Here is a 27317-nt window from a genome sequence, read left to right as displayed (position 1 = left end):
CGCCAGGAGATGGAGGACACACGGCAGCACCGCAGCGGGCCGCATTCCCTTGCCCCGACTTTCAGGTCAAACACATTGTGCCGCACCCCCAGTAACAGGGTTTGCAACAAACGCCCCGGTGGAGGGTGCTTCAGGGAACCTTACACGGATGGGATTTCCTTCCTGCACCTGGGATCGAGAGTCTGTTTTTTTCTCTTTTTTTTGGTTTATTTATTTGTTTGAGTTTTGAAGGGAAAGAAGGGTGCTCTCCTTACAAATACAGGCTCTGTTTTCCTCAACTGCCCTCCTTTTTCTACTAGAACCTTATTTCTGAAAGCCCTATCAGCCAGAGCAGATGAAAAGTGCTTCGAATATCAGCTTGGCTGGACTGAGCCACGTATCAAGTCTCCTTTAAAAGGGCTCATAGTTACCAATTATCGGTTCATTACAAGCAGAATCAAAATTAAGAACTAGGAGATAATTATAAAATAATGTATAGTTACTCTTGAACATAGACAATGCCAATATTCTGGTACTGGAATTGCACAATAAAGAAACCATGCTCCAAAATTCTACCTCCCCATCTTGTGCATTCCGATATCACTTGAAGAACTTTCCCATTTTCAGCTGAAACAGTCTCAGCACAGTTGATTCTCAGGCAGAAAGATCTTTATTTTTTAAAAAAATATATACATAAAAGGCTCTTTTAGCTCTTGCTGAACTAAGCAAAAATTATTTTCATGTCAATAAAGTAAACGTCAGACAAAGAAGTGACAAGGGAAATAAGATAGGATCGAGATTTTTCATACTTAAATCCTGATCACGAACCTTCTTAAAACCAATCTTAGAAACAGTGTTATGATGTAGGCAATCTAAAGATCTTCCAACGTTAGGATTCTAAATAAAAATTTTAGACTTTTGTTGGTTAAAGATAGAACAGAGAGAATCACAGGAGAAGTTTAAACTGAGCACCACCATTATTGGTTGTTCTTTTTAATCTTGCAAAGTGTAGTAAAGAAATATTCTGACTCAGTGGTAGAAAGGAGCTGCTGATTTGCTGCAGTCAATATCAAGTTCATAGGTGCCTTTTATAGGAAATATGCAATCAGCTACTTCCTTGACGCACAGCGGGTTTAACTCCCCCACAGCCCTAGGAAGAAATTCCTTAGAAAAGAAATTTCCTTTTGGGGAAAAAATTAGTCCCCTTTAAACGCATACAGCTGAAACCATCCGCCAATTCACCCATCCCCAATCTCTCTGAGGTCTTGGCCACAAAGAATCTCACTTCAGAGTGTACCCAGCCCAGCCATGGGCACAGACCTGACCACAGAAAACCAGCTTCACTACTCTGACACCTTTAATCATTGAGTCAGATTCCCCAGGGAAGAGGCACACGAAATTACCAAATTACATAATTGTTCTTCTGAATTCACAAATGTTCCCTTGTGGTTTAAGATAAATCAGTGGTTGCTGATTCTTTCTTTAAATTAATAAGCTTTTGTGACCAAGGCTCCAGAAAAATCAACTCTTCTGTTGTCTGCCCAGCTTTCAGATTCTGATTGTTACATTCAGAGATTGATCTTTAATAGAGACGAAGCCTATCTTCTACTTGTTTTTTTGAAAGTTTTCATACACATGATCACATTATCATACCTTTGATGGTGTGGAGGGCAATCGTATTATATTCAATCAACTATCTTCTTTATTGTCAATGTATCATCCTGGGGGCTTTCAGGATAATTAGATGATTCACTGTTAGAACTGGTGGGAATTTGAGAATCTAGAAAGTAAGGACCTGCAAGGTTGTATCAGAGCTGGGTATGGAGGCCAGGCTTCCTGACTCTGAGTCACATTCTCATTCTACCACAATATAGCTCTTTGCTGTGAAAACATTGTGCATTCCCTGAAGAGTCTTGGTTTACTCAGAGGAACCCAAGTAACTAAATAGCCATGTCTTGGTTATATGAACCCAAACTTCATGACCAGAACTCTACAAGGAAGCGGGGCACACATCCATATTCCTTGATTTCTTCCCCTCTATTTGCTGTGAGAATCCACTTTCTCATGGGAACCTAAAACTCTGAGCATAGAGCTGTCACTGGCGCCATGTTGATCTGTTACCATGGAGATCACTTTGGTAACATACAAACCTACCACCAGCCCAGACACACAAGTATCTCATTCTGACTCCCAGAGGGTTGCTCTACCCCCATTTTAAAGTCCGTCTCTTCTGGCATTTAGCTCTAAAGGGTTTGGAGACTGATTTTTAAATGTGACAAGGAGGGAGGTAAGAAAAAGGTGTCTCAAGATTTTGAAGCAACAAAGTTCAAATATAGTCACTGCTCCCTAGGTTAGAGTCACGGACTCAGTTATGACACTACTTGACAAAGAACCAAAAGTAAAATGTGGAGGAGGACACCATTGGAATTACTGCCTACTACTTATTGATCATTTGCAATGCACTGTTTACACAGCATCTAGCTTATTACTGTGAGCTGTGAAATGTCAAAGCAGTACTTGGTGTTAACCTCTACAAAGTCCTGTCATGTTCTCAGAAACTGGAGTTCCTATATGCGTAGGTCGATGGCAAGGCTGTCACAATCAGTCCCTAAATTAGAGTCACAATCAGTGGCTAATGGAAGAGCCAGATAGATTTCCTGCTGGTCATCAGTGAAGCATGTCAGACTCACTCTGGGTCTTACGCAAGTCCAGGGGATCATCCAGAAGAGCGCAACAGAGCCATCACTTATTCCATATTCACAGAAGTCAAAAAGGCTTTCTTTGTCTAGTGTCAAAAAAGGCTACATTTGTGCACATGACCACGATACCTTTCTAGAAGAAGGCCTATTTTAATTTCCCCTGAGTCTTAAGGTTATTAGAGGGCAGGTGGGGGAGAGGGGGTATAGTCTGACAACACAAATCTAATCAGGTTGACAGGGGCTAGATATGCCCTCCCTATGAGGAATTGCCAGGAGTCCTGGAAGGGAGGATGGAACTGCCATGTTTATGTTCAGAAGCCTCAGGCTTCAGGAGGGGCCTGGACCACATAGAGACATAAAGTTCTCTGCTTTCCTTAAGATGGGTAGAGGCAACTCCAGCAGCCAACAAGTGTGAGGTACACAAAGGAGGCCAACCTTCCTCTCCCTGAACACCTAGAGTTAAACCTGGGCCGCTGCCTCAGTCACCTGGGGTCTGGATGGTACAGTGAAACTGTAAGTCCGCTGGGAAGACACTACCAACCCCCTACACCCAAGGCCTGGTGATCTACGTAACGATCTCAAGGCCCAGTAGGTTTTGCTCCTTTTCCCCACAGCTGCTAACTTACATTTTGTTGGTCATCAGCACCTGTGTCTGAAGAGCAGGGACTATTATAAAGAAGATATAACTCAAACTCACTAATTAGCAACTTCTTTTTTCAATTTGATTGAGAAGGATATTAAATTTCATCCACCTGTCAGTCATCTTGCTTCCGCCCCCCCCAAGTAACTCTTCAGCTCCGGTAACTCCCCATGAATATGATCTTCCTAACATATTCTCCCCTTGCAATGCTGCCTGGGTGCCAGGTAAGAAAACTACCCAAGGAATCCCAGGCTTGGGATGCAGGAGAGTGCATACCAGCTCTTATTCCAAACCCTCCCCCACCTCCCTTCTTCTCACTTCCAAACAAAATAATAACACACCAATCAATCTCTTCCACATCCCCCTGCTTCCTCAGCAGAGGAGCAAAGGAGGACATTAAAGTACAGATTTGGCCAGAGCACTTCAACAGTACTTTCTTTTTTTCCACCTTAAGCCCAAATGGGGAATATAAAGTAATGAGGAAAAAGAATTTTTTTACAAGACCCCACGGGCTGCTACAGGCCAATAAAAGATTAAAATGTGAGATTACATCTCTCTGTAGGAGAAATGACACCATCTCTCCCCTTACTATGAACTCAAAACGACATCTACAGTGTTTTGCTACATATGCCAAAGAATTACTTAGTACTGTGAGGCTTTTATAATTAGGTACCATCAAAATCCTATTTTTTTCTCACATTTTCTTGGTTATCCGTGTTTTAAGTATCAGTGAATTAAAAAAATATTTTTGCCTTTATTGAAAAATAATCTTGAAAGTCTATATTCTGTGGGGAAGAAAAATGAGATTAACAATGGGAATAAGGAGGAGAAATTCTGGAGCTATTTACACGATAGTCAAATAAGCAAAACATAACAAAACTTTAGACTTAACAGGGCACACACTAAAAGCCTACTTGTATGGAGGAAAGTTAATAAAATCAAACATAGAATCCAGAAAAAAATGAACTTTCTGGGGAAATTTAAAATACATCCCTGTAAGTTTTTTAGTTATTTATCTCTTGTAATTACCATTCTACTGGGCACAGTAGGGCTCAATAAATACTGGTTTCTTTGAATGATTATCCAAGCTTTTGCTTTCTTACACTGGGTTCCTACCTCGCTCATCTTTGTATTCCTAGCACTCAACACAGTGGTTCTTCAATCAATGCTTGTTAAATAGAAGAAGATTTGAAGTTTCTTCAGAACAAGCCCAGGCAGCCACAAACAATATCTCCAAGGAATTTTACAAGGAAAAGGATGCAATTTCACCAGTCACTCTCCTTACATATCTGAAACATGGCCGGCAGATTTCTGTCCCAATTGCAAGGTGTGGCCAGTAAGGTTCTAGACCACCCTGGCTCTAGGATGAACCAGAGCAGGCTCTCTTCCAGAGGCGAGGGGCATGGGTATGCCAGCTCAGGGTATCACCCAGAGATATTATTTTCCACAGTTGCAGGCTTTTCTGCCATTACAAGAGTATGTTGACTCTGAGGTTATTAGTTTTGTTTCTTTTCAGGGATAACCAGTATAGGTTTGACTTCACGTCTAAGCATGAGGTCAGTTTTATAGCAATTGACAGCACAGATGGGATACACTGAAGGGATAAAGCACACAAGCGCCGGGGATACGCTGAAGGGATAAAGCACACAGGTGCCGGCGCAGATAGAACGGGGTTCAAATTCTGGCTCTACTACCAACCAGTTCTGGGGCCTTGAGCAAATTACTTAACATGTCAAAGCCCTAGTTTCTGTATCTGTAAAGCAAAGATAACATCACCTACATCTCAGACCTGTTGGGAGAATAAAATTAAAGAGACGATTTACAATGCACTAGTAACTCAGAGCACACACCCGACTGTCAGCTGTTTTCACTCAATGCTTGGGTTGTAACCATTTTACAACTGTGACATGGTATCTCATTTTTCGAGTACCTTGGTTTTCGCAAATGCAAAACGGGTGCTGAGAAGATGGTTTTGAGGCAAAATTAGTAATAATTCTTTACTCACACAAACTGAAAATCTGAGGAAGAATAATGTGGCAGTTCTAAAGTTACATATCAGCACATAATATAACCTAATGGGCAGGACCAGTCACCATTGTGGCCTCTAGCTTGGAAGCCTACGTGGACAAGGATATCCATCACAGGAATGGCTTAAATGAACAACCATTTGGAAACATCCTGAGCGTCCCCTGGGGCAGCTGGGAGAAGGCAAACCAAAGACTCCTGACACGTTGTCTTGAGGAAGCTGCCACGTTCAACCCATGATCCTAGTTATTTTCAAGTCAGCATTCACTCAGAAAGACTCCAAAACAACTGCTATAGTTGACATACCTGGCAAGCACCCATTTTTCCTATTTACATCAGATATGCTAATAAAACATATCTAGCTTTTTTTTTTTAAAAAGATTTTATTTTTCCTTTTTCTCCCAAAGCCCCCCCCGGTACATAGTTGTGTATTTTTAGTTGTGGGTCCTTCTAGTTGTGGCATGTGGGATGCCACCTCAGCATGGCTTGATGAGTGGTGCCATGTCTGGACCCAGGATTCGAACTGGTGAAACCCTGGGCTGCCAAAGCGAGCACGAGAACCCAACCACTCAGCCACGGGGCCAGCCCCCATTTCTAGCTTTTTGATGCAAGTTTCTTCATCAGACAGTTCTAAACTGAATATTTCTTCCTTTCTCTTTAGACTAAATCCTACAAGCACTGCAAAAGGCAGGGACCTCTTAAAATTGATTATACAATGTCAGAGTTGGACAGAACTTATGAAAGTCATAGAATTTTATTTCCCCCAATTTTACAGATGAGCAACTGAGGCTCACAAAGGTTCAATAGTTCGCCCCAAGCCACAGAGCTGTTGAGTGACAGCCAGGATTGCACTCTGGCCTCCTGACCCCAGGTCCAAGATTCTTTCTGCTACACCATGTGGCCGCTCTAAACTTCACACTTTGTTTATTTTCCCCACAGAGCCCGGACATGCTGCCTCCATAGAAAACCTCTAATAAATATCTGCCAAATTGACTAACAAATTCTATAATTCTGTTGTTTCAACCTAGTATTGTATTTCCAACCCAAAAGATCCCAATAGTGGCTACATAACAAGTATTATGTGGCAAAGGCTTTATAGAGCAGTTTACAATGTGTTTTTCAAACCATAATCTAATTGCCTCACAACAATGTGAAAAAGGCATTGCTGTACTCATTTTAGAGAAAAGGAAACTGAGGCCGAGAAGTTGAGTGACTTGTCCAAGGTGATACGGCTAGTTCTATGCTGCCAGAGCTGGCCCTTGAACTGAGACATCTGATTCTAAAACCTGTGCTGTATCTACTTTATTAGCCTAAGACCAATTAATACTGCCCCAAGTGATCCTGCCATTCTTTCTCCTACTCTGCTCCATTAAAAAAAGAAATTTAAGGGGTCGGCCCGGTGGCACGGCGGTTAAGTTTGCACGTTCTGCTTCAGCGGCCGGGGGTTTGCCAGTTCGGATCCCAGGTGCGGACCTATGCACTGCCCATCAAGCCATGCTGTGGCAGGCATCCCACATACAAAATAGAGGAGGATGGGCACAGATGTTAGCTCAGGGCTAATCTTCCTCAAAAAAAAAGAAAAGAAAGTTAATTGATAAGAGGCATCTTCATGTCAATTTTTTAAAAAATGCAGGCTGACTGAACGGTAGAAAGTGATACATTCAGGTAGAATATCATCTGTCCAACCCAGAGCCCTATTTCCTTCAACAAAGCAAAGGCTTCAGACCAGCTCCCAAGACCAGAATAGCACTTACATTTACTGCCGACAAGATTTTCAAGGCCAGCCTGAGGAAATGGCCGCATTTTTTTTTTTTTTTTTACCCCACTGCTGAAGACATCTTCAATCATAGCTTTGTGTCAAAGGGGGAAGGAAAGAGGTCATTTCTGTGAGTCTTGGCCAGCATGGGGCTGTCACATAACCTCTCAGGCCTCCGTGTAGGTCAGGCATGGGCAAAGCCACACAGACAGGCAGCAAGAGAGACGCTGCAAAGCTCCTTGCTGGCTGCTCCTGAGGGCTGTTAAAGATAGGGATGGTGGCAGCTAATGGCGGGGGTGGGAGGCAGAAATGAAGAAGGCTGTGAAGCAAGGTGGGGGGGGACGGATACACTCCAACATACAGAAACCTGTCAGGATGGGATTTATTTTTGTTCTGTGAGGGAGTATAACAGGGCTTTGCCTGCACTCTCAATAGCTGTTTTGAAGTGAACCCGGCTGGTATGTCTTTAATTTGTCATTTCATTATGAAACTGTTTCCCTTCCAAGAAGCCTTCAAGTCAGGAAGCTCTGTCTGCCCACACAGGAAATTCCTTTGCTTCAACTTCCCCAAAAAGGAAATTTCCCTCAGAAGTGAGCCCAGCATATGCCTTTGAGCAGAGCTGATTCAAGAAACTTTTGGCAGCTGAGTCCTGAAAACACCCCTGGCTTTCTGCTGCTGCTGGGATTCCGGGATCAACAGTTCGGCTCCCACCCAGGGGGTGGGGACCCCACCGAAACGGACCTGGTCCACCTCTGCCTCCCCCTTCTTCATTCTCCTGTGCCCCTGGCCCCCCTCACATCCTGTGTGACACCAAGAGTTTCAACTCTCCAAGAGGGAATCAGGACCTGCAAGTTTCGTCAAGAAATAGGCCTATCCAAAGACTTACCTACACCACACACACAAACACACACTCACCAACAGGCACCCCACAGCACTCCATCACAAACACTACTCTTGCTCCTCTCAGTCCCCCCTACACACTTGAGACTTCTGGTAGAAAGACTGCAGTATTTCAAACGAAGAAGGTGCAAGAAAATAAAAGAGCCAACCAACTACAGTTCCTAAGGCACATATATACCAAATTCCCTTTTACCAAGGATGGTGGGTTTTTTCCCAAACTTCCCCAGTGAGGATTTTAAGTAAAACACGCAGGAGGAAAATATCTCAAACCACAGTCTTCTAAAAATTAATCTCTCAGACATATTGTGAATGACGAAGTGGGTGAGAGCCCAGAACAGCTGTGCTGAAGTGAATAATAATATATAGTATTATATGAAGCTTCTGAGCAGAGAGCTATTAGCAGGAAGCTGCCAGACTCACAGTGAAGTTTTTAATTTTCCATCTCAAATCAGTTCACTGAAAAAAAAAAAGTTGTGAAAAGGAAACAACACGGAGGTCTGAAGCACAAAAAGAGGGAGTGGTACTGAACTTCAAACTGCACAGCAAGCAGTGGGACAAAGAGACACAGACAGATGAGGAACTAAGACGGCCCTGGATTTTCACCCCGCAGTTAGGTTGCACTAGAATGGCAGAATGATAGGATCTGATCTTATTACACTATTCATGTGCCAGGGCTCTGGAAGGGATATTATTTACCAGGAAACAGAGAGATATCTAAGGGACTAGTGAGAATCATATAGCTCTGTGAAATCTGAATATATTAACCCCGAAGTTTTGGGTTGTGGGAGATGTTTTCTGGGGAGTGGATTTATAATTTTATTTTAGTGAGTTATTCTATTTTGCTAAAATTTATGAGGTTTTAACCCCAGTTGGATCCCAGAGGGGGACCCAACCCTATTTTTCATATTCTAAAAGAGAATGGTCTTTGGCTTACATTGGGAGGAAAGGTGTAGAAAGCAAAGTGTCTGAAGGACGTTCTCTGCCACCTACCAGCTCTGTGACTTTGGCCAAGTTCTTTAACCTCTTAAACCCAACCTTTCATCAGTAAAGTGAGGATAATAAAACTCAGTTCACAGGTCTGTCACGAGGACTGAACAACATAATACATGTGAAAAGTGCCTCCCATAAGCACTCAATAACGTGAAGTTATTACTCCCTATGGAGAGCTATGAAGGATCTTGCTCCCAAATCCCACATACCCACTCCTCATATAAGCCACTCACCTCTGGCTAGCTCCTTAAATTTCCATACAAGTCTAGATTTTCCTGACCACTTCAACTTGAGACTTAGATTAACAGGTCCCTTATACATGTGCATGGTCTTGGCATTACAATCAAACATTCAGTCACCCCAGAGGTAGAGACATTTTGGTAAGAGTGGTTGAAAGCCTTAAGGATTCATATTTACACCTCAAAATTCACTACTCCTCTCAGGAAAACGCAGATGACTTGCACCTTCTCAAGCTGACAGTATGATAGAAGAGGTCCAACTTTGTTTGGCCAATACTGATGCTGGCAATGTCTGGAGACCAAGAGCCCGGCATGGTAATTATCAGATTAGCCATCTCCGTCTTAGAGGTCCAGGTTCACAATGTTTTGTCTAAGTCAGGGGGCCTGGATTTTCCATCTAATCCTATGTCCGTCTCCTCCATGGAGAAGGGCCTCCCCAAGCAAAGTTATGGAGTTTATTTCCAACTCTACCCCCTCCCTTGACCTTCCATGCTGGCCATGGTTCTTATATTTCAAAAGATTTAAGAAACTAATTTTCATTAAAATATCAAGAACGTAAGGTATTACTTATCTCTATCCAGGTGCCATCTACTATCATAACTATTTACTTTTAAAAGTGGAGCTAGGTGGAAAGAATGCCTGATCCAAAAGGAACATATCTTAACAGTGGAATTTCAGGCATCACAGAAGTTCAACATGGGAGATATTTAAGTTCAGGGCACTATGAAATCACTGCAACTGGGTGACCCCACACCCTGCTGGAGTGGAATATTGGCCCTGTTCACAGACAACTATAAGCCCTCTGTCTTGGATCCAGAGCAGTGTTATCTGGACAATTAGAGTTTAGCAGCTAGTCACTTTCTGAATCTCAGTACTCCTTCAGCAAACAAAGACGTACCAGACATGAGATTGCTACACTGCCAGAGCATAGGGCCAATGCTACAATACTCAGTTGTGTTTCTTCAAGTTCTTTCCCTGGATCCCATTCACGGGTAGGAATCATCACAGAATCTCCATGAAGCAGATATCTGGAGTAACAGCTACGAGATAATCTGAACCAAATTCACACACACACATATACACACAAATCATTTGGATTCATCTCAAGTAAAATTTCTCTTTGCCTAAGAATCAAAACAATTTTTCTTTTACAAGGTCCAAACAAACTTCACATCTCTTTAGATTTTTGTGGGTCTCTGAAATTTCTCTCAGCACAATCAGAGAACTGAAGTGTAGTTTAAAAGAACATTTATAACCCACGACTCTCAAGTGAGGAATCTCTCTCTCAGGAAATTTCTACTTCTGTGTTCCTCAAAGACCTTTAAATAAAACCCCAAATCTCTGGGTGAATATTTGAGTCATGGTCATACAAAATACTTGACAGAGTTGTAAATAGGGGAACGAGAACCATGCATCTAGGGTGGGGATTTTGTGAGGTGGCTTCACCACCACCTCACACGAGAAGTGAAAAGAGTAAGAGTGGGAGTTCAGTACTGTGAGAACAGCCGTGTGGAAGGAATCAGAATGAAAAAGAAAGGAAAGAGTGTTCTCCCCCACTTTGCTCACATGTAGTAGGAAAATATGCCCCAAACAGATTAACCTTCCAACCCCACAGAATAACAGGTTTGTGAACTTGCTCTGCCTTAAGGCTACATCCTGAAATACGGCCGACCAGGAGGAAGGAAAAAGAGTCATTTTATTTCCTGAAGAAGGTTGGCACCAAATCATCTGCTCATATTTGTTTCTCTGCAAAGAGCTCCTGACGTTGGTACCCAAGAGCTACTTAAGGAGGCAAAAGAAAACACCTCACCAGCTTTGTTCTCCAATCTCTGCTGCTTTGGGCAATTCTTTCCCCCATAATCCTGTGCCCCGTTTTCACAGCCTTTGGCGATGAGGACACGATTCGAGTAACTAGTTCAGGGCCTCTATTTAGAAATAGTTTCTTGGGTGTGAGTTTTCATGCCCAGGGGAAGGGATAACTGTCACAGATTCTCTCTGCTGGCTGGGGGGATGGAAATGCACTTTAAAGCTCAGCATCAAAGCCTTCACTTTAGAAGCTGAAAGCCTTCATTCTCTTGCCAACTGTGCTTTTTTCCCCATAATTAATTAATGCAGTATTAATTGTGCATGTGCTATGGGGCCGGCTGAAGGAGGATAGAGTGTCCTATCCATGCAGATCAGCTGGCTCTGTGACGCGCAAAACCCAGAGGACACCATCGAGAGAGGGAGCAAGATGCAGACTGTCATTTTTACAGGTTACAGGAAAGGTGAACACGCCTCAAGTTGCAGAGGGGATTCCCACAGCTGGGGTCAAGAGGTGGTTACCAGAAGCCACACCTGTGCGCAACGCACTGGGCAAAGCGCCAACTCACAGACAGTTCTCGAGCCAGAAGGAGGCCACGAGGACAGGGGAGCAGGCCTGGGATTCGGCTCTGAGGTCCTGGGAACCAGCGTGAGGGGTGAGTGGCTGAGACAGCCTTCAGAAGACCTGCGAGGCCCAGGCGTTGGCTCCAGTTCCCATCCCACAAAAGCATGAACCGGATCTCAATCATGGGCAGCACAGCGAAGCAACCAACAGCGTCAGGCGTCGAATTTCCATATCTCCTTGCAGGAGGGCGTCCTCACAAAACAATCACAGTAAAGCAGAGGACAATTTCCTGCATCATTAAAACACCACCATCTGCACTAAAATTTGATGTTGAGTGCTAGAAATCAAGTGAATGATGACGATACTTAGCATTTATAGATAACGCTCCACTGCTAATATCCCTTGTACTTCTCTCCTGGAATTTAAGAACAATAAAATGTTTGGGCTGCAAAGAACCTGGGGAGTCACAGACTCAGGCTACTTCGCTTTAGATAAGCAAACTACAGCCCTGGGAGAAAGAACAGATGGTTCAGGATGACACCCCCCACCCCCCCCCAGTAACCACACAGGGCCAACCCTCAGAAGACTAACCCCCCCAGGACAGGTACACTCCCTGCTCTCTTTCCCGGCAGTGAAGTTTCCCACCCAGCAGGTATGTCAGGTGGGTAAACTAAGGCACCAAAACATCAGACAATTTTTCTGAAGCATGTCAGATGAACAGAAAGTATTAGGAAGTGAAATGCTTTAATTTGGGAGCCCCAAACACAATCTCCATTCAAGTACATCATCTTTCCTACTTTTTAATAATAATCTCGGAGCTAGATCATCTCTTTTAAAAAATGGAGAACTGTGGACAAGAGGAACCTCTTTTCACTTCATTTAATTTTGTTTCTAACACTCCGGAATTTATACAGATACCTGAAAATACTTTGCAGATAACAGTCTGCATAGAGGATTGAATCTGAAAATTTATCCTTCTCTAAGTTCAAAAGATAACTTAGTTTATGTCTCTGATTTTATCCTTTTGGCCTTTCTTGTCCTTAGTTTATATAAATTTTGCTTAAATTTACAAAAAAGCAATCTGTTACCTTGGATTTTCTCCTTCTAATTAACAGCTGGAAGGAAATGACTTTCATCAGTTTCTAACACTTTTAAGAAGAAACATGGTGAAACAATGAGAAAAAAAGCCTGGGCTTTAAAATTAGATCTGGATTCAAATCGTGTTTCCTCCACTTTCTCTCTGTGTGACCTCAGGCAAGAGGTTTACCACTCTGAGCTTCAGACATAAAACAGATATAATATCTACCTTGAAATTTAAGTGATTATTCAGAATAATACAGATGAAGGTCCTGGCACGTTGAAAGCACTCGATAAATAGCAGTGAAAGTGATTACTTATTCCACACATTATTGCAACAGAGATTCTCCAGAGTGGCATCGTATGCACAGTTGACCTCAGAATGGCTCCAGGAGAAGCACAGTTCCTGTAAACTGACAGGTGGGGTATGACAACAAAAAAAGAAACTTATTTGCAAAGGTAAGCCACTCTTGGAAAACAAATGGGTAATTAAATCCTAACATTGTTACGTCTAAAGTGGAGCTTTAGACATGAACTGCCTGATGCCCCCCGTAATTTTTCTTAAGGTAATGCTTAATAATAAAGGTAATGGTTAATAACACCCTCAACACTCATCTAGGTACTTTTTTTTCAAATGATTGTTACATATCTCCTTACAAGCCTTCCCCCTCCTCAGTGAACCACTTTAGTGAATGCCCCCACCCCCGAGGAGAGAATTCAGCCATAGCTGAGCTGGTGAAATGAAGTGTTTCCTGCACATCCCTGCACAGGTTAGACTTTCCTTCTAGGCATCCAGTCTGCAACCGCCACACATCCACAGCTATTTATCCAGCATCTCTGTCTGCAATCTGCATTTCTATTACTGAAATCTTAGAGCCCCATTTGAGGCTATTTCTAGCCAGATTTAGAGGAAACAGAAATAGAGACTAATTTCAAAAGAATGGCGTTTAGTCCACCTACCCAAGATGGAAGCAGTAAATATCGGGGCAGGGTGACTAATTATTCTTGGGAATTTACAGTCAGCATGTGGCCAGAGACACAGGCAGTTTAACTCTCTCAAATCCTGCTCTACCTTGCTTCAGAAGACACCCCAAAACAACCCCCAGAACATACATGGACGGTTTAGGCAACTGAATCAGAACCCTCCTCTGGCAACAGTGAAATGAGTGAGTGACGTCCGAAGGACCTTGGTAACATTTATCTCTGGAGAGGCATAAAGATGAAGCAGTCAAAGTCATTCCTGTCGAAACTCCAAGAGTCTGAGCTACTGATAAGGTTTAACTCAGGCATGCAGCAAAATAGGAGAAAATATCTGTTATTCGAGAACGGAAACTTTATCATATTTGTATAGACTCAGCCCAATCAATGCTTTGTGATAATTAAGAGGAGGTGTGGAATAACCTAGGAGAGCACAGCTCAAGCCAACATCATATTGAATCTTTATACCAGCCAGCAAGTGTTATGAAGATATATGTGAGGCTGACCACAGAACCTATGGAGAGGGACCCCTCAATTTGCAGATCCCTAATATGCCAAGAGAAACACCATAGAGGTACCGACGCTTGGGAAAATCCAAAGGGAGACAGTAGAGAAGAGACAGAAGAAATGGAAACATAATTTCTTATCTCCTGTTGTTCAAGTTTCTACTCATAGAACTGACCGGTTCTCATTGGCTTTTACTTTCAAATGGCTCTCTGGCTTAGTCTGTTATAAACTTTCAATACTGGGTGTAGAGCAGGGCTGGGCATCTCTGGGCTCACATAAACAACCCACAGCACCAGGCAGGGACAACCAATTGCCAGTAGCTTCCAAATGTCTACTTCAGAATTCCAAGGAAATCGAGAGCCCTCCCCTCCCCATCCCCACAGGATCAGAGCCACTTTGTCAGAGCTTATGCTGGAGGAAGTGCCTTAAATGCACACGGAGCACACGGCATGAAACGTGAAGCGAAAGGAAAGGTCAACAGACCTCTGGTTATATGGGTTTTTTTTTTTTTTTTTTTAAAAAGACATCTATAAATAGCTGCCTTTATTGAAGCTGCTTCCTTATCAGGAAGCATGGAGCTAGGAATTAACGTCTGCCTGCATCGGAAATTCTTTCAGACAGCAAACCCAAAAAGGAAATTTCCCTTCCAAAGCATCCTGGCTGTTCTGTTCTGGGCTGTTTTTTCTCTTTAAGCTGTTTGAAGCAGCTAACCAGGGCCCTGGTACAGCCGCGTGTGCTGCTGGAAAAGTAGAAAGTATTTGAAGGTAAAACGTGAAGGGACCCAAAAGAAGGCGCAAGGGGGAACAAAATATAAAATGCTAGTGGCTGGCCATCTTTGTTAGAAGTCATTGCTTTGTCAAGATACGGACTGAGAATTAAATCTTCTTCCCCATGTCCTTGCCTCAACTCTGCTGGTGATGTCACAACGCATCATAGGCAGCTGTGTGAGGAGAGGCCATTTTTGGAGCACTGATGATGGCAGAGGACAGGGAGGATTCGACAGGTCCTAGGAGAAGGGTGGGCAAGGCCAGGGAAGGAGACTCACAGATTAGGCTGTAAGTAAGGTAAGGCCAGCGAAGAAAACAGTTCCAGAGAGAGGTACAGATATTGTGTGGCTAGTGAAGGCCCTGGGTGCAGAACTGGGCTCCCTGAAATCAGAGGGAGTGGTTAGAAAATAAAGCTGATTTCTATCGGGACTTACGGAAGTCAGTCTCAATAGTACGTAGACAGAACTCTAGGCCCTTTCTTTATCAAAACAGACAAGGACATACATGCTTCTCCTGACCCTTGAAAATGGGGAAGCCACCTCCTAAACAGGCTGTTTATCAGCTTTGGAAACTGAAATAGAGCTCTGGTGGGCTACTGGCCACTGTTTGCCAGGCACTGTGCTGGGTGTTACACATAAATTAGCACATAATTATAAGAAACCCTTCAGTCAGTGTATTAGAAATTTGAGTCTTAAAGACATTAAATCATCTCTCTAATAGAGCAAGGCAGCCCTGGATGCAAGCCCACTCAAGTCTGTCTGAACCCAAGTCCTTTCTATTATCATGCTTTCCCACTTGGAAACTCCGAAAAAGCTGCGGGACCTGCTCCCAGGAGGTCATCCCTGGTGAACTGCCAGGGAATGTGGAATGTGTGTGCTTGGTTGAACCGCATTCCCCGTGCTGGCCCTCAGAGGCCTTCGTGGCCAGCTCTGTCCTTTTGGTGGCAGAGATAAACTGAACTTCAACCTGAGTTCACAAGAGAGTAAAGTGGGAGGAGCAGCAGAAATGGGTGAGCAAAACCAGAAAGAATTATCCAGAGTAAGAGGCTCTCATGCCTGATGGAAGCCAGCCTGTGGGGGGTCAGCATACATTAATCATCAAGTGCATCACTGGAGCCACGGCTACTCCCAGGCCCTGCAGCCGTGGCTGCCCAGACTCCAATGGTCAGCGGGGCCTCTAGATTCCAGTCCATGAGACTCTGCCACTATGTTTTCTCCTAAGAAAGCTAAATGGTAACTTCTGAGGAAGAAATCCCATTGGACTCTTCACATGCTGTGTGAATCTGGACAATTCAGTGGACCTATCTGAGCCACAGTCATCTCATCAATAAAACAGAATTAGTAACATCTCCTCTAAGGACTGTTGCGTGATTAAATGAAATAATATATATGAACGCATTTTATTACCTATAAGAATATAAAAGACACCCGATTATACTCAATTCCCATTTTTGCCTCTTCCTTTGGGAACAAAAATAACTTGAAAGCATATAAAATTGTTGCTCCAGCTAATTAGAAAAGAGAGACACTGCATCTCTTTCCACTGCCCTGGTTCTAATATAGCTTTGCTTGTCATGTGACTGTCTTAAACTCAGTAACTCTGCTGAGAATGCAAAACTGCCAAGTGGGTGAGCAGCGAGGTAACGTTTCCAAAGGAAGGCATTAAATTAAATTATTAAACACACACAAGGAGGAGTAGTAATATAAGAATTCTGAAAGATTCACAAGGAAAGGAAGTAGAGCTAGGGAACTATTTCTGGTCTTCTGGCTCTAGGAAACTCTGAGCAGCTATTATGGCTATTTATTAACCCGCAACATCGTAAACTGTAACCCTATTAAATATGATGAATGAGTCCTAGGTTACGATTTTTAAATATCAATTCACCGGGATTTTAGAAGGCCAGACTGGCACTGCAAAATGCAAAGTCTTTGGGCAAACGATGTAAAGTCCACCTGTGATTAGATGGAATTATATCAACTAAATGTGACGTGGTGATGTGAAAAGGAATTTAAAATAAAGAAAAGACATTTACTTATTTAAATTCTGCCCCATAAATCTAAAATATACTTATTGTTATCACATGGGCAAACATTTCACTATTTCACAGGGCTGGCACCACCTCATGAGGCACCGGCCCCTTTCAGCACCCACTCCTCCATGAACTTAAAGGAAGGTGGTCTCTGGGAAGACAAATTAGAAAAACTCTCTTCCTCACACCATGAGGCCCCTGGGGAAATAAGAAAAAGGCATCTCTTGCTCCAAGCAACAGCTCTCCACTGCTCAGAGAAGAATCAAGAGCGAGCTTGTCCAGGCACTCTTGGGGGTCGTTGGTCCATTAAGCGTTCTCAAGGTACGATGTTCCCTATAAAGAATGGAACTTCTTGTTTTTCACCTATCTGCTATGATTGTTGTACTTCAGCTCTTCTACCTTCAAGCTTAAAAAAAAATTCAGTGCCCTTTATGGAAGAAGAAAAAAAAAAAACGGGCCCTTTCTATCTTCTCAATAAACATACTTGTGTTTGTTCTCCTGGTCCAACAGGGAAGTTCCAGGAAACTGCTGTAGGATGGTTGAAGGGCACCAGCCTGCAAACTTGGGCGGTGAGTAAGCCAGACCAGGATGGCACAGCTCTGGCCCTCCTCCCCTCAGCTCTCCTCCTTCCCTAGGCCCAGCTGCCCCTGCCTAGCCCTGTCAAGTCCTCTAAAATCACCACTTCACACTCTGCTCCATTTATCACTTTGCTTTTCTCACAGGCAAATAAAAGGAGAAGGCATTACTTTCTCCTTCTCAATAGCTTGCTAATTTGTCACACTGTGTCTTCAGTTTGAGTACAGCCCTGCGTTTACAGAACAAAAGGGTGAAAAACCCTCAGTAAGAGAATCTTAAATACTGTGATCCGTGGCCTCCCCCCACCCAGGAAAAGACATATTTTGATTTAAGAATGAGAGGAGTAAAAGAAAGAGTTAAGAGAGAGCATTTATCTGGAGATCAATGCGGATAAATGGTGAAATGAAGCCACTCTGAGGCTGGCCAGTCTGGTGAGTATCTCTTTAAAACAAGCAGCTAAGAATGCTTTCAACCTAGCAATACCATAAATGTCCTGCTGCTGTCTTGGCTTTCAGATTCTTCCCCGTACTTTCCATGAGCATTCCACTGGGAATTGTCTGGAATCCCAGATTAAAACAGCAATAACACAATTCCCTTGTTAGAATATTTATTTTCTTTTAGGTTTGGAAACCCAGCTGGGATGCATCTTCATGTGTACGGCACAGCCTCAACCATCCTAGGGGCTACTTGAGACGTTTCCCAAACGGCATGATGGGCAGCCGAGTCCTGGAACAGGAGAGGGAGGAGGGCAGCTCAGCCTCCTGTGGAAAGCCCCAGCTGAGGACAAACAGCAAGAGCCTGGGAACCTCCACTTTCAGAGGATTCATTCCAGATGTAGGAACCAACGGTGTTTCAACAGGGCTCATGCAGACTACCAAGGAGGTCTCCAAAGTCAGGCTGCCAGATGGTAGGCAGTCAGGAAAAATCACCACTCTGACATGAATCCATAATCTAACAACTGATTATATTCTAAGGCTGGCAGTAATATGCTACAGTCCTATATCTGATAATTATCTATGTGGGCATCTATCCATTCATCCATTCCTCCATCCAACCATCCATCCATCCATCTAATGGAGCAAAGGACTGACCAGCTAGAACAGAGTCCAGCCATAAACCAATGCTATCGCCACATCAGTAAACACCAGCTGAGTGTCAACCCTGAATTCATCCATCCATCCAAAAAATATTTACTGAACACACTTACATGGTGGCGTAACAGATAAGAGCCTAGGCTCTGGCATCAAACAGAACTGAGTTTGAATCCTGACTTTCTCTCTTACTAACTGTGTGACCCCGGCAAGTTACTTAAATTCTCTAAGCCCTAAATTCCTTGTGTGTGACACAGATATAAAAAGGATATCCACCTTACAAGTCTTGCTGTGAAAATTAAATAATTTACATAAAGGACTTCACCCAGTTCCTGGTAGAGGGTAATCCCACAGCAAATACTAGCTATAATGACTGTGTGCTAGGCACACGGTAGAGCCTGGCAAAACAGTGGTAAACAGCACAGCCATGGCCCAATGGGGAGGGGGTCTGCTCCAGAGAAGAGTGAAGCGTTGGTACGGAAGACACAGTTCCAAGCAGGGAGAATGATGCCTGAGGTGAGAACATAATATTTTAAAGTTAAGAGTGTTGATAAACATTCTCTTGTCCGATCACAATATTGTATGGTAGGAAAACTGAGTATTATAATGACTGATTCACAGTCAAACAGCTAGTTTAACAGCAGAGCTAGTTAAGAATTAAGATCTCCTGATGGCCAGTTGGGTGTATCTATGAGCTCATTTCAGAAATGATCACGATCATTTCTTACGGAGAGGCAGTTCCAGGCTAAAAGAGCTTCCATCTGTAAAGGCATGCGGAGGCAAACCAGGAGTCAGGGCCTCCTTGGGGGGATGGCTCAGACTATAGGAATAAAAAGCCACGAAAGAAACTTCAGCCTGGTTGGAACAAATGTTCGTAATTTTTTTTCGCTCTGTGCTAGACTTTAAGCTCCACAAGGGTAAGGAATTTGGTCTACTTTGTTCATTTCTGTATCCCCGGCATCCAGAAGAGTGCCTGGCACAGCACAGATGAATCAATAACCATTTGTTGAAAGAATAAACAAATGAGATTAGGTAGCAGAAATGCTTTGCCCGCATGGCATGACTATGTTCCATCCTGAAGTGAATATTCTTGAAGTGTTCATAGGACAGCTTCTGGAGGAAAAGATACTGTCACCTGGCTGTGGTTTCTTTTCCCGTCCTGTCTGCTCCAATGCTGCCATTACTCTCCAGTTTACTACGGACAACAGTGGCCGTAGTCATGACCCTGGCACCTTTACAGTACCAACCTCTTCTTCAAAAGTTCAGTGCGGAGAAGACAGTAACTGAAGCTGGGATGTGCTGACCATAGTATGTAGCAACTTTGTAAATACTGATGGAAACAGCAGGCTGGAGGAAGGGAACGAATCTCGCGGCCCCAGCTCCTTGCAAAACTCCCAGCAACCCTCCTCACTGTGGAGGAGAAGGGATAAGCCAGCAATGTCCCCCAGTACCTCCTGGAGTCACGGTCATCTGATTCCCTGAATTATCACAGAGAGAGAAAAGAGAAGCCTGCATCCTGTCTCCTATTGTTCTCACTTTCTGCAAGCAACCTTCCTTCTGGTTTCTCAGGAGGGATGGAACAAGAGGAGGAGAATAACCTGGGGAGCGTTACCATGCTAGACAGAGATGGCAAGCATGGCCATGCTAGGACTTCAGCTATTAGGAGTCAACTAGGAGAAGGCCAAGGTGACCCCTGATGTCCTCCATAACCTGGATGTGTTCCCCCAGGATAATACTCAAGCCAGAGAATCTGGCACTTTCTTGGACAAGGTGATCAGGGTGAGAATCAGGTGGTTCATTTTCCCCAGCTGCCCCCATCCCACTGCATCATCTGGGCTGGATGGCAGCACAGGAAAGACAGACAAAAACCAATGACAGATGTCAGTTGCCCTGGAGACTGGCCCCAGTAGCAAAAGCGTGTGGGCCCTGAGGCTCTGCCAAGTCGAGGTTGAGGACTTGGACAGAGGAGGTGGTAGAGGCAAGGGGTCAAGATGACTTGAGAGAGAGGTGGAAATACTGCAAGCTGCCTGAAGCTGTGGAGGCAATGGGGACAGAGAGAGGCAAGAGAGAGGGGAGTACAGACAGGAGCGGGAGAGGGAGGCCATGTAAATGAAGGAAAGAGAAGCAGCCAAGGTGGGAGAAGAGGAAGGGGGAGGCCCTGCCAAGAAAGGAAGTGCATACAGCTTAAACGCAAAGCAGGGAGGGAGTCTGACTCAGAAACTGTGAAAAACTCAGGGCCTAAGAAAATATGAAAGGGGAGTAAGTGTGAACTTAGGAAGACAGACAAACTTCCCCCCAAATTCAGGCCTCTTAGGAGATTTAGTTGACTGCCATACACTGCACTTTTCCAGATTTTTTGGGTAACATGTCATAGTCAGAGACAAATACACGGAGAAACAAGGGACAGGAATCTCAAGCTTTGCAAAGCCATTCTGGGGTGACTCCAAAGCAGCTTCGCTAAGTCCCGTGTAAACAATCTCAGCGCTTGCCCCCTCCAGCCTCTAGCCCTGCCCCTGGCCCCCAAGCATTCTGACCCTCTCAGTCGGTCTGGCTGTCTGTCCGTAGGTCCGTCTGTGTTTCCCCGTCCCCTCGCGCGAACACTCACGCAGGTGCGCGGGCAGGCGGATCGAGTCTTCCTCCATCCTGAGCGCTCGGGGCACTGGAACATGAAGTGGAGTCGAGGAGGCGTAAGTGGGCACCGGGCTCTCTGGAGGTGTATATGAAATTCGTTCCTGCTGTTGAAAATAAGGGCAGGAAGAGGGGAGGGGGGAAAAAAGACAATGAAAGCTTGGAACTGAGGTGTGAAATCAGCGAGAGGGGTGGAGGCAAAAGGGAGAGGGGGCATTCAGGCATGGGCTGAGCCAGGCTTCACAGCAATCTGGCTGGCCCCCCTCTAGTTCAGATCTCTAGCATTTGGGATTTATAACAAAATTCTGGAAAGGTTTAAAATTGGGCTTTTCCTTTGGACTCAGGTCAATAGCATCCATTTTCTTCTCTCTGTGCTAGTGGTGGTCTGTTCAAGCAAAGAGGGGAGACAAGGCTGAGGAAACAGTACATCCAAGAAAATGGCTTTACAGACGACTCTCTCAAAAACTACTTTTCCAAGTCACATAATTAATGTCACCAATACATTAAAACCATGTTTCCTCTTCTCTGGCGATAGCCCCAACTTCTAATACAAGCATGATTCTATACTCAGATCCAATCAGAGGGGAGCTCAAAATAATGGTTTATAAATTCTAATTTAGTTAATAAATCTATGTGCAAGATTTTTCTATTAAGATTTTTCTTCCTATCTCATTACACAACAACCAAAAATATCCAATGTTTAATTTTTTCCTTCAAAGCAGGGAATTATCTGCAACATTAACTGGTATCTCCTTGTCCCTTCATTCTCCATCTCAGAATCAATATTTCCTTTCCTTGTGAAGTAGTTCCAAGCTCATCAAAAGAATTATCTGCATTTAAGGAAAGTACTCTTTAACTGAAGATACTTATTCAACTGACAAGGAAAGGGGGAGCGGGCCTTGGGCAGATCCACTGTTTAAACTCAAACAGGCCGTGTTTGTTAGATCAATTAAAACAACTGGACGGGACAGGAAGGATTATTACTAGTTTTAAGTTAAAACATGGCAAATAATGGCAAGAAACCAACTACTGTGTTCAGCCAGAAGAGCAGCGCAATTTGCATCTTAGATCTACAGACCAACTAGTTGCAGTCCATACATAAACACGACTTCCGTTACTTTCTGTGGTTTAACTGGGCAAAGTAAAGTGGGACACCAGAGTCCAAAAATAAGTTGGGGGAAAAAATCAGTAAGATGCCATCATGAAAACAGAAATCAAGAGCAAAAGAAAAAATCGCAGATTAAAATAAAGAGAAGGGACTGTTTACATTTTGGAAAGATAGTTCTCTAACGTTTTATATTTCATCCAATGTGCACAGGGAAGCAGGGGAGTCCCCCGGCCCTGTAACCAAACTAAAGCGTCCCTTCTGCTCAGAGCCTGGAAAGTTTGGTGGTTGTGGTAGGAAGTTTCAATTTTAAACGAATATATACATATTTTTGTCATTTCTCAATGGAATTGCTATACCTTTCCTGAGGCATCCTCTACCAGCGACTAGAGCATTTGGAATATTTCTGTTTAGACATACATCCTGAAGTTTCCTGGTGAATTTCTTAGTTAAGGGCAGGTACATACATCCTAGATTTCATTTCTACACCAATCAAGATGTCCTGTGAAAGGTCATCCAGAGGTAAAACCGTCAACTTCACTTTTCTTGAACTTTACCAAACATCACACATATTTTGAGCAACTCTAACTTAAGGATGAGTTATATTTTTGGTGTTTGGTTTGGGGTTTTTGGTGTGAAAGAGGCAATGACATAAAAACACATATGGGAAACCTACAAAATCTGTTTAGGGGTTTTTCAAGGTGAGATAGGCTTTTCAGTCTTTGAAACATACTCTGTTTTTCTAGTTTAACAAATTCTCCATAAGCTTTAACCCTCGAAGAACCTCCCAGTCCCAATATATGTCCAGATATCTACCGTTAACTTTATTCCCAGAAATAGCTTTCTGTTTTGTTAGGGTTTTTGCAGAAGTGAAACTGTTGATGAAGAAAACATGGTGCAGCCAAAGAGTTTTCAAATGGCATGGTATGAGTGCGAGAAAAAAAGAAGACGGCATTTCATAATACAGTGACTTTCTCTTAAAGCAACAAGAAACTCACAAGATCCTCTAAGTCATCCATAGGCGTGAGCGGCCACCTCATCCCAGCTCCCTCACCCCTCACCAACTCCATCAAGGACAAGCTGGGAGAAACCCAGCCATCAGGGTGGATTTTCCTTTTTTCTTGGGAAATCTACCTCCAGCCAACTGATAAGAGTCAAGCTAGGCATCATCTTTAAAATGTATGTATTCTGACTTGCTAAATTATCGTGTTGCATCTTCCTTTCACTATACTTTCTTTGGAGGCAGCCCCTGTGTGTTTGTATTTCTGCGTGGTTCCCTGTTCGTACTGCTACACTGAGACGCCACACCTCAGTGCTTGCCCTGGGATTTGATGCCACCCCCACCTCCAAACAATTTGAGATGGAGAGAACTGTGCTATTTCATGATGAAACCTATAAAAAAGAAGGCCAGAAACTAAGTGATTGTGGACCCTGAACTTCTCTCATTCCCGATGATGGTTTCCATTCAACAATATTGCAACACCGTAAGCTTGGGACAGGAAGCACTTTTTTAAAGGTTCAATAAAGAGACTTGTTGGTAACCGAAGAGAGGGTACCTTGACCAAGAGGGGAAAAAGCAAAATATGCTTCTGGGGCTTCAGGCAATTTGCTAGCGCCATTACATATCTATCTGTGACACTGGGTTCAGTGCCAGCAGAGCACTCAGGGGACCTCAGAGAGGATGTTGCCCAGCGCAGGGGCTCCTCTCTGAGGAGAACAAACCACACACCTGGGAATCCACACCACAGACTTATCTCCTCTTTTTGTTAATCTCTAGAGTGACTGATGTGGACCTCATTTTTTAATCTATTACTATAACCATGCACTTAACATCTACAGTGGCACAATCAACAGACCATCAGCAATTAGAAATATGAAACAAATACCACTATCTCAGATGGTGACATCTACACAGAGCAGCTTAAGGAGATTAACATCCAATTTCCCAAATAAAGGAAACCTCTTTATTCTCACAACTGCTTTTCTGGTCTGACCCCAAGAAAACGAAGGGGAGTACCCGCTTACAGCTCTTTCACCTCTAAAGCAAACTGTCAGTCGAATGTAAACCAGAGGTGTTTTATTTTAACGTTACAGAGGGGATAACGATTTTCCCAAGAGGATTATAACCACTACTCAAATTAAATTAAAATGCTACAGACAGTGATATTAATGCATTCAAGTGGTGTCGAGGGGATAAAGAGCCAGTGGAGGTCAAGGATGTGACTAAAAATGCCATGATGTGGTTACATTATTGTTTAGATGCTGAAAAAAATAAAACACACTCCTCTCAAATTTGCAGACGCAACCTACCAAACCAACTGGCTGAACAAAAGGGAAGCCCTGCCATTTCTGAGGCCGATTGTAATACCTATGAGAAGCGGGGTGGGGAGCAGCACAAAGCTCTGCAAAGAGAAAATAAGGCTAAAAATAGTTTTCGGCAAGGGATGAAATGTAAATTTTACTAAACATTATAGAAAGCTTTTTTTTAAGATTTAAATGGAATATGGAGTAGGCTTGTAGCAAGCACCACTATCGAAACCAAAATGAGTTACGTTCCCTCTCCTTGTTCCCCTCCCAACCATGAAGACCAATGAAGGGCACCCACCTAATTCTGCTCATTTTTAAACTGAGTGCTTAAGAACCTGTGACGATCACACAGAACAAGCATATACATCTTGTGCTCAGTAGGAGAATGGCATTTCTGCTCTCCCCGACCCCATGCCATGGCTGCATATAACAGAAGAGTCAAAAAATGAAGATTCTTATTATCAAAAAAGTCTTTCCTTTTCAAAATGATTCAACATAGAGCTCCTATAAATCATGGGGCTCTCCCTAGTGCCCTTGTGTATTTGTTTTTACACCATTAACTCTTTGAAAAGGCGGAAAGGTTGAGAAACTTAGAACTTACTGCTAACTAAATATTAACTTTCTGGAAATAAAGGTACACAAATTAAGTTTGGTTGTACTTGCACAAAAGGTGGTTTACAGGTAATTTCAAAGATTCCTCTACTGTAGGACTGAAATGTCCTTGATTTAGGAACTTTTTCCAGAAACAGTCACTGTCTCCATTGTAAATGCCAGGATCACCCCCAATGATGGTTTCTGAAGCCTGTGTAAAGCCCTGAGGAAGACGAGTGTCATGGAAAGAGTGGTGGCCGGGATCACTTTCTGGGAAACTATGGTAAAAATGCTACAGGTGCCGTTTGCATTTTGCTGCACTTATGTCTCCCGTTACTACATGGAAAACCCGCAAGCCTGACAAGATGGAGAAGAGTGGGCACCAGAGATAGAATGGTCATACTTGTAACAGTCAAGATTTTGAGGGAAGGGCTCTTTTCCACCCTGCAGGATTTTAAGAAAGCTGCCTGCTTAGGAAAGCTGATGCTTGTACTACAATCTTCCATAGACTGAACAGAAGAACCTCTCCTATGGGAAGCTCTTTATCGAGATTTACTAAACTGAAGTCTGAATACAGAGTTATTCACGTACACTCTTCTGGCTGCAAAATGATTCAAGGTGGTGGCTTTGGCTTCCTTTAAATAAGCTTTCATTAACAAGCAAAAGCGACACATTGCCAAAAAACTGAACAAGAGTGAAATTTGAGCTGCACAGTTCTCTAGGTTTTTGGAGTCATGGATGCAAATAGAAATACACAGGAACCTAAACTAACATATTCTTGAATGTTAATTTCTTTCACTTGAAAAACTACACTGAATATTTTATTCACCCCCAAATTTAGCAAGATCAACTTAAAGAACTTGAGAGAAGATGCAAACGTCAGTCTTCTTTCCTAAATATACATTGTACACACAGCCACAGACCACGGCATTTCTGGCACCTCCCCAGAAAGAAACAGCATACCTTAGGATCTGGGATATACCTTACGATCTGAGGTATTCAAACACGAATTTTGAAGTAGAAAAACCAGATCCATCAAATCACAGCAGTGAGGTTGTGATGCTATTTTCCATCTCATAGAGGTTCCAGAAGACATCTAAACCAGCGGGCTGAGTCGGCTTTCCTTTTAGCATCCAGCTCTTCTCCTGAGAGAAACATCCCTATGGATGCTGAGTCATTAGAATTTTACAACCCGAATGATCTTTGGCTTGTAACATGTTTGCAGTAATGTCAGGGTGGAAAAAAAAAAAGGGGAGCAGCCCAGGAGAATTAGAGTGGGTGGGAACTACACTCTTGGTCTCTGGAGATTCCCCCTTTCATTACCCAGACACCCATTCAGCCCTCAAGGGAGAGGGTGCGCTGGGCACACCACATTCGCACTGAAGTGGGGATCTTCCTACAAACCTGGCTTCACTAGTCCCTTTCCTCACTTTCCCGGCCTATTACATCTTACAATCAGAAGACAGTGTATTGTGTCTGTCAAACAGATACAATTAAGTCAAAGCATCTTAAGTCTTCCTCTTACCCTGAACTATGTTAGTGATGCACAGTGAGGTGAATAAAAAGAAGCATTAGCAACAAGCCCTGTAACCAAGCATTGCTGTAAAAGGTCATTAAGGTTTTTTCTCCCTGATTGCTATGAACTATTTCAGCACTCATCAAGTATCCAGTAGGAGCCAGGACTTGTGCTCGGCATTATGAATTCTGCAACCACAAATCCTAGAATTTTCAGGACGGCCCAATATTAAAAGTTCTGTATCGTTTTTCCCATAAATACATGAGTATTCATACATAAATACTTACACCACTCAGAACATACATCCCAACCGTAGGTGGAAAACACAGTCATTGGAACAATCAGGAAAGGGAGCTGGCATTAAGGGAGCACTTGGAATGTACTGTCCATGGAGCCTTTTTTTTATTTCAGACTCACAACAACCCTGCAAGGAAGATATCATTGTCTCCATTCCACATGAGGAACCTGATCTGAAGATCACAGGGATTAAGTAAGCGCTTCAGGCCACCAGCTCAGGAGATGGTATAGCTGGTACAAAGAGGAGAAATA

At 43.3% G+C, this 27317-nt stretch overlaps 1 protein-coding gene across 5 annotated transcripts in view; it reads right to left on the bottom strand.

Annotated features, from left to right (window-relative positions):
* Window positions 1–27317, bottom strand: part of ETV6 (ETS variant transcription factor 6) — a 223319-nt gene that overhangs the window by 111763 nt on the left and 84239 nt on the right. For 2 of the 5 annotated variants that reach the window (XM_008513529.2, XM_008513531.2), the window contains exon 2: window positions 21227–21356. The exons of 1 other annotated variant lie outside the window; for it this stretch is intronic. In XM_008513529.2, coding sequence (XP_008511751.1) covers window positions 21227–21356 — 130 coding nt within the window. Of the gene's footprint in view, window positions 1–21155; window positions 21357–27317 lie in introns of all 5 variants that reach the window. 2 more of the 5 variants (XM_008513530.2, XM_070619114.1) reach the window with 2 other exon arrangements.

The sequence above is a fragment of the Equus przewalskii genome, chromosome 5 (genome assembly GCF_037783145.1).
Source record: "Equus przewalskii isolate Varuska chromosome 5, EquPr2, whole genome shotgun sequence".
NCBI classification, from domain to species: Eukaryota; Metazoa; Chordata; class Mammalia; order Perissodactyla; family Equidae; genus Equus; species Equus przewalskii.
The sequence above is the reverse complement of the archived record's forward strand: the minus strand, read 5'-3'. Positions and strand labels throughout refer to the sequence as shown.